The 13,360-nt window shown below is 53.2% G+C and overlaps 1 protein-coding gene across 1 annotated transcript in view; it reads right to left on the reverse strand.

The window, feature by feature from the left end:
• INHBB (inhibin, beta B) overlaps nucleotides 1–5,963 on the reverse strand; it is a 12,375-nt gene extending 6,412 nt beyond the window's left edge. Inside the window, exons 1-3 of the mRNA XM_008586945.1 lie at nucleotides 5,916–5,963; nucleotides 5,078–5,214; nucleotides 4,211–4,229 (exon numbers count right to left, since the gene is read on the reverse strand). Coding sequence (XP_008585167.1) covers nucleotides 4,211–4,229; nucleotides 5,078–5,214; nucleotides 5,916–5,963 — 204 coding nt within the window. The remainder of the gene's footprint in view (nucleotides 1–4,210; nucleotides 4,230–5,077; nucleotides 5,215–5,915) is intronic.
• Between the last annotated feature and the right edge of the window lie 7,397 nt (nucleotides 5,964–13,360).

Here is a 13,360-nt window from a genome sequence, read left to right on the forward strand (position 1 = left end):
AGCCGCTGTGCGCTCCGCCAGGGCCTCTGCTCCGCCCGCCTCCTTGCTGCTTCCTCCCTCCCTCGGCCTGCCGGCGCGGGCCGGCCGGGCGCGGGGCGCCGGGCGAGGACGGCGAGGCGGAGGTAGGGCCCTTCTCGCCCCTGTGTCTTCTGCCTGCAGCGGCCGCGGCAGTGTCGGCTCGAGCGCCTAAAAGTCTCGCGGCGTCCCCGGGGGCGGGTGCCCTCGCTCGCACACTGGCACACGCCGCAGGGCCGGGAGAGAACGGCGGGTGGCGGCTGCGTCCCCGCGCCCGGCCTCGGCACAGAGTGCAGAGCACGCAGAGAAGGAGTTCTTCTCTTTGCCCTCTCTTCTTTTACTCGCCCCGTTTTTTCTCCCAAGGGGAAAAAGAGCCGCACAATCTCCGTATGTGCGCGAGCGCTGAGATAACGTTGGCGGAAAAGGGGGGTGGGGGTGAGTGTCGTCCTGGTCGTGCGGGAGGAGACGGTCCGCGCCTCCCCGCTCGGGCTTCCCGGGGGGTGGGGGAGGGAGGGGGAGGCGGAATCTGTTCAGGTCGGTGCAGCCCGCTCCCCCCGCCCACCCCTGCTTCCCTCCGCTTTTTTCCTCTCTGCCTCAGCGAGAAGGAGGGGCGAGTCGGCCCGGCCCCCTCCCCCGCCGTCCCTCCTGGCAGTGCCGGGCCACTTTTGCTGCCTCCAAACTTTCCCACCACGTGGGCGCCCCGGACCCTCGCCCAACTGGGCGGCTGACGGCACCGTCAGGCTCCAGGTGCAGGATTCACGCTCTCGCCCCCGCCCGCTGACCCCTTCCCGCGGCCGCGCAGGTCCTGCCCCTGTCCCAGCCAATGCTCTCCCGGACCAGAAGAGGCGACCCCCGCTGCCGCCGCCCCCGGCCCTCCTGGGGCGCCCCCTCACGGGCCGGCCTGGCGAGGAGGTGGCGGCGCGGCCTCGGACGCCGCGGGCAGGGATTGTATGAGGACCCAGCCTCGCGGCCCGGAGGCCTCCGAACCCCGGGGCTTGCCGGACTGGGGGGGGGTCTCCGGCACCCGCGCACCAACTGGCAAAGCTTGGCCTCAGTCAAAGGCGGCTTCCAGTCGGGGCTCAGCCACTGCCAGCTTTGTAGGAGTGAGGCTGGATAGAGCCTTCACCTTCCCTGGTCTCCATCTGGAAAGAGGACGGGGAGCAGTAACCTTATCACACGGGCTGGTTGGGAGGCCCAAATGAGGCAGCTGGGCCGAGCTCCTCACAGAACCCGATAAAGGAAGGTTCCAGGGCCACCGTTCTTGGGCCGCCCGACAAGACACTCTTGTCAGTGAAAACCGGACTCCCAGCCCCATCAGAACACCAAGTGCGATTCGTTTTTTCTGTCCCTCCTCACGCCCGCGTCTGGGTCTGGGGCAGCACGACAATGCCCACAGGGAGCAGCGCCCGGGGTCAGGAACACGGCCCCGCCCCCTTCCCTAGCTCGCCGGGACTCGCACCCCCCGTGGCCGAGCCCCGCGACAGGCGTGACTGCGACGCAGAAGCGGGATGGGAGGTCATCCTGGCTTTCCCAGAGATATTGGGGAACAGGGGACGGCGGAGGCGGAGCATGGCCTCCAGCAGAGGGTCCTGCCCCGCCTCCCATCGCGAACCTCTCGGGCCAGCCCTACCGCCCTGGTGCTCGGCCGCGGCCGGGAGCGCAGCCGTGGCCCGCAAGACTGGAGGCCGAGCGCCCCCTCCCTCCCAATCGGAGGAACCGACCCGAAGCCGCGGGGCAAAACGGGCTGGTCTGAGTTTGCCAAACCGAAGTCAGAAGCAGGGGCCCAGGAGGATCCCCGAGATGGCAGCCTCTGCCTCCTTAGGACCTGCTCAGGAGCCCAATTCTCTGCTGCTGCCATCGGGTTTTTCCACCTCTTGCCCTGTCCGGGAGCCTGAAGTCCCTGCGCAGGAGTGAGGTGCTTCTGCCCCCTGAGCAGGCTGCGCCAGCACCTGCACTGCAGCCCATGCCCCTGAGCCAGGCGGGGCCCACCTCACTGGTTTTGCTTGCATCTTCCCACCAGGCACACGTGCTCTGGCCCTCTGGCTCTCCATCACCCCTAGCCACCAACTACTTGGCAAACTCATTTTCAATCTTTATGATCTAGCGCAATCTCTCCTCCTTGGTGGAGCCCTCCCTGACCCTTTTGTGTCCTGAATAGTTATTAGCTTGATTAAGCCCCTCAGCCCAGTGCCTGGCTGTTATCTCCTCACCTGTCTCCTGGGCACAGACCAAACCTCCTGGGTCCTGTCTGTGCCAGATCTGACAGATGATCAGGGAGAGCTTATTGAAGGAATGATAGATTGATTGAATGAATGAGAGAAGTCATTAAGCCAGTGAAGGATTTATCACCCCCTATTCCCCTGCACAAGCCCTGGCAGGAGCAGTCCTGGGCTGCCCATCTACAGACCTTCTTATTGTCAGTCCCCCTGGGCTGGACAGGGCTGAGGAAGGGCGGGAGTGTGGGTGAGGGCTCCCAGCCTGCAGGAAAGTGCAGCATCCTGCCCATTGACCTGGCACCAGGGAGAGGCAAAAGCCACCATGTCCTTGCTGATAGGAGGAGGGGAGAGGAGATAGGGAGGAGGGTCCACACTTTGCTCCCCTGATGGAAGAGCTGTCAGCCCCGCTGCTGGTCATCTGTTGGGAGGGAACTGGGTCAAGCGGTAGTCAGAAACCATCTGCTCGAGAAGCTGGGATTATCCCGCCCTCTGCTGATCCCCCAGCCCATAGGAGCCAAGGGTGTAAATTGAGTTCTTTCAGATCACCTTGTGCTTTAGGGGGGGCCTCCCCATCCCCTCCTGAGGGGCAAGGACCTGTTCCTGTTGCTTCAAAGCCTCATTTAGCGTTGGGCTCAGTTCTTATACTGATGCCCTCAGCCTTAAATGTTGCCAGGGATGTGACTGCGCCTGTCAGTTTTGAATACAGTAATGCACATCAATGCTTTAACCAACGCTCTCCACATGGGGTGCAGGACCAGGCCACCCCACACAGGATGCTGGCTCCTTGCCACCCTCAAGGAACTCTGGCCCAATGGAGGAAGCAGGAAGAAAACATGGTTGCTCTATGGATTCAGGGACACAGGAGATCCTCCAGGGAGCTCAGGGCACTTGCTGTTGCACCAGGGGTTTTTTTGCATAACTCATCGCTAAGTATCCATTTGGAGATGATGAAAATATCCAAAAGTGCTAAGGCAAACCACAAAAGCGAGCTATATGGCTCATTTGCAAAAAGCATTGAGAACAGGTGCACTTCATGGCCACCCAGCCCCTACAGGATATGAGGGTAAAGAGAATGCCTTCACATCAGTGAGCATTGGGGTCCTTGGCTAGGGAAAGGCCTTTGGCAGAATTGGCCTCATGAACCTGACATTCAGTTTCCCACCACTGGCAGAGAAGCTGCTGTTGGCAAACATCGCCATTATGCATCACACCTCTCCAGAACAACTTAACATCTGCATGGAAGGAGGTACCTACCAGGCACAACGCAGCGTCCTGCCCAACCAGCAGCCCAAGACAAAGGAGATGGACAACTACCTCCAGTACTGGAACAAGGATCCAGCCAAGGGTGCCCCCAAGTGGCAAGGGACCAAGCTTAGTTTTATAAAAGCTCAGACACCAACATGAAATGCTGCAGAATGCCCCAAGGCCACCACATGCCTTTGGGGTCAGAGTCAAGTCCTTGATGAGAGAGCAGGCATGGGAGGGTTATTTTGATAAGACAGCCTCATGTTTCTTATCAGGGCAACTGGACAGCTCCCACGTCACAAGGGCCCCAGCGCTGTCTATACCCTTCAATCCCACTGTGGCCTCAGCGAGGATGCCTGTCATCTGTCATCTCTGGCAACTCATGAGCTCCAGGGACCTTCTGTCCTCTTCATCTGTGGCTGCCCAGTGCCCTACACAGGTCCTGACTCAGTGAGTGCTTATGAACTGATGTAGGTTCATCACATGGAATGGATGAAGGAGCTCAGGTGCCCACCTGTAGCTTGCCTAAGACCCTGTAGGTCAGCATTAGGCCTGTGACTCAACACAGTCCCTGAGTCCTAGTCAGCCTGCAGGCCAGATCTCCTCCCCCCAGGCATGAACATGCTCACCCAGGCACTTCACACCTTCTCATGACCCATTCTATTTCCTAAACAGGATTTGACCTCAAACCATGTTATAGGACTTGTCATCCACTGTGTTAATTTTGAGCTGACTTCCTCAGCTCCTGAACTCCTGAAATGTATGGTTTATTAGCAAAAACCATACAAATCATTTTATCCTGGGCCCCATTCTCAGTAAGACCAAGGAGCCGAGAAGGAGCTAGCTTGAAAGGCCTCTCCTCCACTTCACCTAGCAAAGCGGGGCGGGGGCACCGGAGGCTGGTGAGAGTAGAATTTAACATGTTTTGAACACTCAGGAAATATTTCAACAGCAGGTCCTATGGGGATGGCTGTCCAAGTTGGTATATTTTCTAGAAAAAAAATAGAGGCACTAAATACAGCAGTTGGTTAGTGGCCCACTTCAAATTGCTAATCATAAACTATTCCTAGCACAGAATTCCTTCCCATTCATTCAGTAGATATGCTGAACCAGCTTCTGGGGGCACAACAATACATAAGGCATAGTCTCTCACTGCCCCCGCCACCCCAGTCTATTGGGGAGACCAATCCAGGAACCTGAATGGCTCAGGGAGATAACAGAGAAAAAGCAGAAGGGCCAGGCACCTAATTCTGCCAGGAGTCTCATAGGAGGTAGGATTTGAATTGAGCCGTGAGGGCTGGCCCGGTGGTGCACTCGGTAGAGTGCGGCGCTTGGGAGCGCGGCAGTGCTCCCGCCGAGGGTTCGGATCCCATATAGAGACCGGTCCGCTCACTGGTTGAGCGCGGTGCGGGTGCAACACCGAGGTTTGCAATCCCGTTACCGGTCATGAAAAAAGACAAAATGAATTGAGCCGTGAAGCAGGAGAGGCATTTTCCAGGTAGATTCCAGGTGAACATAAGAGAGGGAAGGTGGTCAAGGACAGGGGTCCACATGAGGAACCACATGACAGTAGGATCTAGGTGAGGAACCATGGCACGTACCTCATAGCTAGGCTCGGGGAGGGGCAGAGGTGCCTCATCAGCCCAGAAAGGGATGGTAAGGCCAAGACGGCTTGTGACCCCTTGCAGGGATGCTTCAGGAGAACATTGGCAGCACAGTAGTGGCTGAGAGGCCCAGCCTATTGGGGAGATGAGGGCCAGAGGCAAGAGGGTGTCAGGGAGGATCAAAAGGGAGGAAGGGGAAGGATAGGACTCCTTCCATCAGAACACCCGGACTGGGCAGCTTACGGAAGATGGAAGGGCTGACCAAGAAGAGTTGAGGATTCCCCGTCCTGTGTTTCTGCCATGAGAGTTCCTATAGACAGCTCCCAGATTCCGATGTGGGGCCAAGAACCCAGTGAGCCAGGTATTTTGCAATTAACACAGGAAAGGTGGAGCATTTCTAAGTATTTTGCTTTGGGTCTCCAAACTCAAAAGGTGTCTTGCCCTTCATCTTATTGGCAAAAGCACTCTGAGACTGGTCACTAGTCACCCACTTTGGTGCAAGTACCAAACTCCCGTTTAATAGCTTTCCTCAATCCTCAGCGGTTCTTAAACTTTAAAGTTGACCTTTGCAATCTAGTCCTTGGAGGACAAGAAGTGACCTGCCTGTCCAGTGAACCACCAGCAAAGAAATATGCACAGTGACCCAAGATAGTACTTCTTAGGTTCTGATGGGTGACGGGGACAACACAGAGACCAAGGATATTGCCCTTGTATACTGACAAACCATCTTTTTTGCTTTTTAAATAAAATCAATAAACTGGCTATTCCACTTATGTATATGAAAGCTGAGGACCTCTATTCCCAGTGTTCAACACTAACTCCTGCCCCCAGCTACCCACGAGTACTCCATGTGCATGTAACTCAACACCTGTGAAGCTACCATGGTAAAGCGGCTCAAAGAGAAAACTATCATCATGTTGGGCTTTACACAGTTTCTCCCCTTCCTAAGAGTCTAATTGAATTTTCGCAGTCAGTAAAATGGTCTCCGTTTTGCCATTGAAGGGAACTCTGCAGGGGGAACCACTGTGGTTATAGAAGGAGGAAAAACCCAGAGCCATTACCAGCTTAATCTCCACCCCAGCCCAGACCTATTGATTGGCTCATACAGCTGTGTTGATTTTCAGCCCTTCCCCTCTTGGGCTGGACACACTTGTTCACGCTCCCTTCCTTGCCTTCCCACTTAGTCCCCAGCCCTGGGCCCCAGGCCCCCGAGTCAGGTGCTAATCTGAGAAAGGAGGCATTCCTCACACACCTCCTTGGGCCCGAGTACATTCAACTCTTTCAGGGCCTTCCCTTTCCCATACATTAGATTATGGGTTGAAATGCTGGAGGGGAAAAAAATGAATGAAAAGGGAAGGATCAGATTTTTGCTTGATGGATAAATGTATTTATATCTAATTAGGAGACCCCACTGTGAAGGGGGTAAAGTGTTTTAGTTCTGGCCTATTGAAGGACAAACACCTATTGTGCACTCGCTAAGTTGGTAAAAGATTCCCAGAGTCAGTCTGCATTGGTGCTGCCACTAGAACTGTGAGCAGAGCCCAAGCTACCAGGGCTTGGGAGTCCTCGGGGCTCCACCTGCCAGTGGGGCCCGTCTACCCAGAGATTTTTCCTGAAAACTAATCTCAAGTCAGGGATTGGAGGATTTGCTTTCATACACCTCTTTAAAAAGAAGAAGGAGAAGAAAGATGTAAAGATAGATTAGATAGATCAACAAGCATCTTTAGGATGAGGATTCACAAAAAGTTAAACTTTCAGTTGACATTCTTGTCCATTAGAGTGCCTAATGCTCCTCATACCCCCACAACTTCCTACTGATCCAGAAATAACAGCACAGAGCAAGAAACTTAATGAAAAGGAGAAGAACCTGCTAATGCCTTAGAGTGCCTAATGCTCCTCATACCCCCACAACTTCCTAATGATCCAGAAATAACAGCACAGAGCAAGAAACTTAATGAAAAGGAGAAGAACCTGCTAATGCCTTGGTTTTCATCAGGGGTACAGGTGCTGAAACATTCCACTGATACTACCACCAGTCAAAAGAAGGTACCGCATCCTTTATTATAAAATCCCTTTAGGACAGTGTGTGGATCTGTAAACAATGTTGTCAAACTGTAATGTACCTGAGCTCAGCTAACCACAGGTCCTCTAGGAGTTAAATCAGTGCACACTCTCAGACACACGCATTCACCCTGTAATTATTGAGGATAACCTTCTCCAGCCGCAAGGGCATATTCTGGGTGCAGGGACCCTTTGCATGGTCTCCAGCCCTCCCTGATGCCTCCACCTATTGTTCAAAAAATGTTCTCTTGTTCTACATTTGTACAAAGAACTAGTAGGAACAGAGCACCATACCAGGCAATGACAGGGCTGTGGCCCTGTCCTGCCTTACATCAAATAGCAGGGAGGGCCCCTTGCAGCAAGCACTGGGCCACTGAAGGCCGTACATGAGGATCAGTGAGCAGGAGAGGCCCTAGTGCTGCGGTGTTTACAGGGGATGGAGGGAAGACTTGGGGAGAGCTTCCTGGGAGGGTGCTGAGCATTGGAGTTACCCCGGAGGAGGTGGGGCTGAGCTGGTCAGGGTCAGGGAGGGTTGTCTGGCCAGGGCCTTCCAGACAACAGACTCCTAAAGACCCAAGTGGGGTTGTGGTGACTTGGCAAGGTCACCACACCAGCCCTGAGCTGCTTCCTCTGCTCTTCTCTTACATGAAAGAAGAAAACCTTGAGAGGCTAAGCCATCATTATTTGAGGTTTTGTGCTGTAGGTAGCCAAACCTAATGCTGATTCAAGGAGACGTAAAGTTGAGGTGGGATGGGCACCATGTCAGGGAGCAGAAGGAAAAAGAAGAAAAGGGGCAGTCAGGGAGGTGGAAGGGCAACCAGGACAGGGTGGTGTCCCACAGCCAGAGGGGTCACAGGAACAGGGGTTGGCCAAAGACATCAAGTGCAACAGGTGGTCCCCGAAAGAGGCCCAGGAGAGGGGGCTGCAGTTGGCAATCAGGGGCGGAGGTGGGGTCAGGTGGCAGGAGGCAGATGATCTCTGAATTAAGAAACTGACCGGGGCAAGGAAGCCCCCAAAAGTGAAGGGCAAGCGAGGGCTGACACTCAGAAGTAGAGACAAGCAGACTATGTGGGGAGGTCCCCAACACGGGGAGAAATACTGCTAGGGCGTCTGAGACCGAGAGGTGGAAGTGGGACCCAGACTGAAGTAAGGCCTGCGAGTGAGACACAGGGGATGGTGGTGGACCAAGAAGGTCAATGCAGGGACCGAATTCAAAGGACCGGATGGTATATGTGTGTTTTGAAGGGGGGTGTTGGGGGGGGTGTTGGGATGTGTGTATTGGGGGATACAATGTGGTGTGTGTGTTAGGGTATGTATGTCTTGAGGCATATGTGTTGTGTGTGGTGTGTTTGGGGGTATATGTATTGGGGTGCATATGTTGGGGTGGGTGGGCGTATGTACATGTATGCATGTACAGATATATGACTGAGGCCCCAAAATACAGGAACACAATGACCAGTCTCAGGACGCTTTTGCCAATAAGATTAAGAGCAAGGGAAACTCAATATTAAGGCTGTTTCTATATATTTACTAATGACTTCAGGAGAGACTTAGAAGTTAGACTTCATAGGAGTCTGTGATTGGTTGGATGAGGAATGGCATGTGGCTGGCATCAGGGCCATGTTTCCCCCCGGGAACAGCTGACATTAGGGATATGTCCTTACCATTCTCAGTGTGGCCACCAGCCCCAACCCCTGGGCCCCGTGGGCTGGAAAGCTGTGGGCTTGCCGAGGCACACGTGCTTTTCCTGTGTCCCCACAGCCACAGAAAGAACACATTTCCCAAAGCCCTTGAGACAACTTTCTGTGGAAACATGAGGAAAGACGAGCCTGCAGGATGAGACGGGATAAGCAGACGGAGGCAGCCCTCTTCTCCACAAAAGGTCCCCAAGGGGCAGCTGAGAAGAAGCCAGTGACTCTCCTCAGAACTGCCCATGAGCATCAACCCCAGAACCCCAGGACTCAGTGGACAGCTCGCCTCTGGAAAGGCGACGCAAGAGCCAGAAGAACATGGGGACCATTTTCTTAAGCAGGTGCCCATCCCCAGTCTGAGGTGGGGCATAAGGTGTGCTGCTTTTGGAGACAAAGCGGTGACAGCCGAGCCTGCCACAGGAAGCATGCAGGCTGCTGAGCTGCAGCTCCGTGTATGCTACAGTAGGAGGAATCGTTCTTCAGTTAATGCGTAGTTATTTTTTACTACTTCACTCCTATCTTGCAATCTATTTCAGTGCTTCTCCACTGTCAAGGGAAAGCTCACAACCCTTATGCTGCCAGGAGGCTTTCCATCTTGCCCCCTGCTGCCTCCAGCTTTCGATGAGGAATCCCCTTCCTCACTCTCAGCAACTCACTCACTCAGTTTCTCTCCTCCAGCCACTGACAGTTACTTCTAGTGACCCCACCAGGCCCTAAATCTCTAAGATGACCAATCATCCTGGCTTGCCAAGGATGAAGGGTTTCCCAGGATGTGGTAAAACTAGGACGCCCTGAACAAACCAGGTCACACTACATACCTCACTGTTTGGGGGGTGGGGGGTGGCAGCTGACCAGTACAAGGATCAAACCCTGCACTTTGCCGTTATCAGCACCACACTCTAACCAACTGAGCTAACCAGCCAGCCCTCACATCTCTACTTCTGCTATTTGCTCAGCCTGCAGTGTCTTCCCCTGAACGTTGTCTGCCAGGAAAACACTCCATCCAAACTTCACACAAGCATCACTGCCTCCCCAAAGCTTCTCCTAATCAGCTCTTGCCTCCATCAAAACCAGAGAACCTACTCCTAGTGGCCTGCACAGAGCTCCAGTGTACCCTGCGATACTTTACTGTCTGGATGAGCTTGATTCTGTCTTGCCTGCTAGACTGTGAGCTCCCCGAGGACAAGGACCTGTGCTGTCTTCACATCCCTCCTGCTGTCACTAGGTCCAGCAGGTCATGGGTGAGCCATGGGTGTTTGCTGAAGTATTTTCAAATACTTTTCAATGGGAAAGGTCTGTGATGTACGGCCACCCCCAAGACAAATTTTTTTCAGAAATTCTGAAAATTCATCATATTCTACGCATTCATTTAACAAATACTTATTAAGTACCTATCATATGCCAGGCCCAGGACATATAGCAGTGAACAAGACAGTCAAAATCTGTCATCATGTAACTTACAATCTAAGGGGGAACATAGACAGTAAACATGTTTTTTAAAGTAAATAATTTCAAGGAGTGAAAGAAAAGTCCACGAATTTTTTAAAAGGAGGTTAATCGTGGGCTGCTGGTAGCTCAGTTGGTTAGAGCATGGTGCTGATAACACCAAGGTCAAGGATTTGTATCCCCATACCACCAAAAAAACCACAAGGTTAATGGGAAGCAGACTGGTCAGGGGGGTATCTAAGTCAGGAAAGGCCTCTCTGAAGAGGTCATTTCAAAAGATAAGAGGCAGTCACAGAGATCTGGGGAAGGATTCCAAGATGGGACTAAACTTAGAATGTTCAAGGAACAGAAAGAAAGCCAGTGTGGTTGGAACAGAGAAAAGCAAGAATAGAATGATTGAAGGAAACAGGAGAGGTAGAGGCCAGATCACATTAAACTTTGCAAATTCTACTCCTCTGGATTACATTTGGCCTCAATCAGTGTCTAGCTCAAGATATTTCTCACATAGAAGAAGTTCAGAATTAGGAATTCCAAGCCTGGTATGATGGCTACATGGTCGTAGGGGATCATGCTCCTTCTATCTTTCTTATGAAGTTTCCATCATTAAGTTTGCTTCATAATCACAAAATGGCTGCTGGAACACCATCCATCACATCTCCATGTCAAGCAGTAGAAAGGAAGAAAGCATGGAAGGCAAAGCTTTGCATCTTTCTAGCTGAGCCAGCCCCCATGAAAGGAGAATTTCAGAAGCCCCACTCAACAACCCTGCTTTTATTTCATTGGCCATCTGTAGAGATAAAGGAGGCTGGAATATATATATAGACATTTACCCAGGTTCTACGCTGCTACAAATAAAAACAAAGATTCAATCAGAAAGTAAGAAACACAGAATAAATATTGAGTGAGCAAAAAGGACGTGGAAAGGAGCCTGGGCTTTGTTCTAAGTGCAATGGGAAGGTTTTAGAGGGTTTTATCAAGTGCTGCTGTGATTTGATTTGCCCAGTGAGAAGATCACACTGGCTGGGGGTGGAGAAGGAGCGGGGAGATGAGTTAGGCGCTGTTGCAATCATCCAGGTGAGAGAGGAGGGTGGTTGGGCTCGCACTTCAGAGTGGAGGTGGTGAGAAGTGGCTAGAGTTGCCTCTGTTTGGGGGCTGGGCTGGCAGGACTTGCTGAGAGGTATGGGTACAAAGGAAAGAGAAGCAGGAAGATAGATTCCAGGTCTGGGGGCTGAGCAACCAAGAAGATGCAGTGCCATTTACAGGGCTGGGAGAGATGGGTGGAGGAGCAGGGGGCAATACAGGTTCTGCTTAAATAGACGGGTTTTGAGAAGCCCATTAGGCACCAAGTGAGGCTGTGGAATAGGAAGCTGGATGGGGAAGTCTGGGCTTCAAGGCAGAGGTCATAGAAACGTGGGAGCCTCCAGTATATAGATGGTATTGAAAGCCAAGGCCAAGATGAGTTCATCCAGCAAGAGAGTGTCGAGGGAGAAGAGGGGAGGGCCAAAGCCCCAGGACACCTCAGCCTTTTGAGGTGTGAGAGCCACGGAAGGAGGGAACAAGGGCTCAGGGCCAAAAGCCGGGAGCAGTTGCATATGGCAAGAACAGAGAAGTCACTCTGGGGTGTGGCGATGTGGAGGTTGGTAGCAAGTGATAAAAAAACGCCAACAACCATTTCGAGAGGGTGGTGGGGAAGAAGGCCTCAGGTGGAACGGCGGCTGAGCAAGCCGACCAGCCGGGATAGTCCTCCCAACTGTGTCCTGTGGAGGAAAGCAGAGAAATGGGGCGGGGTTGGGGGGACAGGAGGCCCAAGTGCCCAGGGTCTTCCAGATAACAGGTAGGCTCCACCCCTGCTCTGCAAGATTCCCAGAGACAACCACAGAGATCTGTCCAGTGAGAGACCAGTGGTTCCCAACCTGGCTGCACCTTCAGAAGACCGGCGAGCTTTAAAAACCAGCCCCAAGATTCTGATATGACAAAGAGGGGATGGTGCCTGGGCTCAAGAAGGGGCTGAGAACCACTGGCCTGGAAGGAAGGTGGAGCTCACACTCACAGGCCTGGGGTGCCAGCACCGCTGCGGCAGGACGGATGTGCCTGGTGACTTCAGTGACCCAAGCCGCTGGCTCCCCTTGGCTGTTGCAGAAGGCGGTGTCAGGCCTGCCAGCTCTCCACAAGCCCTGGGGACATCAGGCCACTTGTGCAGTCCTTTCTGCCTCATGCCCAGAGGCCCAAAAGCAATCTTTTGAGTAAAAATGCCCAGCTACCACCCCTCAGTTCTGGATGGAGATCAGCAGGGTGCCGGCTGCCTTTCAACCATGCTTCCTGGCACTACTCTAGCACCGCACGCAGCAGATGGGGGGCCTACAGGTACTGCACGTTCTCCAGCACACCACTCCTCCCACCCTCTCGCTCCCCCACCCTCTCCTCCGGTATTAGAGAAGCAAAGGGGTTGTCCAGGGATCCTTGGGACCAGGATTTTATTTTATTTTCATTTGCTTATAGAAATTTCCAAGCACACACAAGAGAATAGTACAGTGAGCCCCACATGTGCACCCCCAGCCTCGATGGTTAATTCACAGTTCCCATGTGTTTGCATTCCAGCAGAGCAGATGTCACAGCCCTTTCTACCTCGTGTGTCCTCCAAGGATTGGGCTCAGAAGAAACAATTAAAAGCCTCCAGTTAACCTTCTTGGGCACAAGAGCTCTTATCTGGAGACCGGGCCCCCAGGGCTCAGAAACTAGCAAGGCCTTCCCCCATGTGCCCTGCAGCGATCGATGGATGGAGCCCCTCACCTACACCAACTTATTTAAAGTTGCTGGGCTTGTGGAGGAACAGTGAAAAGATCACAGTCTGTCTTCAGAGAAAGTGCTGGTGGAATTCCCAAATCCTTATGGGTCTGGGGCTTGTTTACCCACTCAGCACCCAGCTGGTCAACAACATGTTGGCCAATCACCTTAGAAAAATAATAAAATTGCCTCCAAAATCTATCAGCACCGAGGTCATCCCCTTGCTGTGAGATGAGAACTACATCCGAAGTGTATTTGTTTTGGGGAGGGGAGAAGGGGGACGGCAGATGGTGCATTT

Source organism: Galeopterus variegatus, unplaced genomic scaffold, assembly GCF_000696425.1.
Source record: "Galeopterus variegatus unplaced genomic scaffold, G_variegatus-3.0.2 Scaffold4182, whole genome shotgun sequence".
Lineage (NCBI taxonomy): Eukaryota > Metazoa > Chordata > Mammalia > Dermoptera > Cynocephalidae > Galeopterus > Galeopterus variegatus.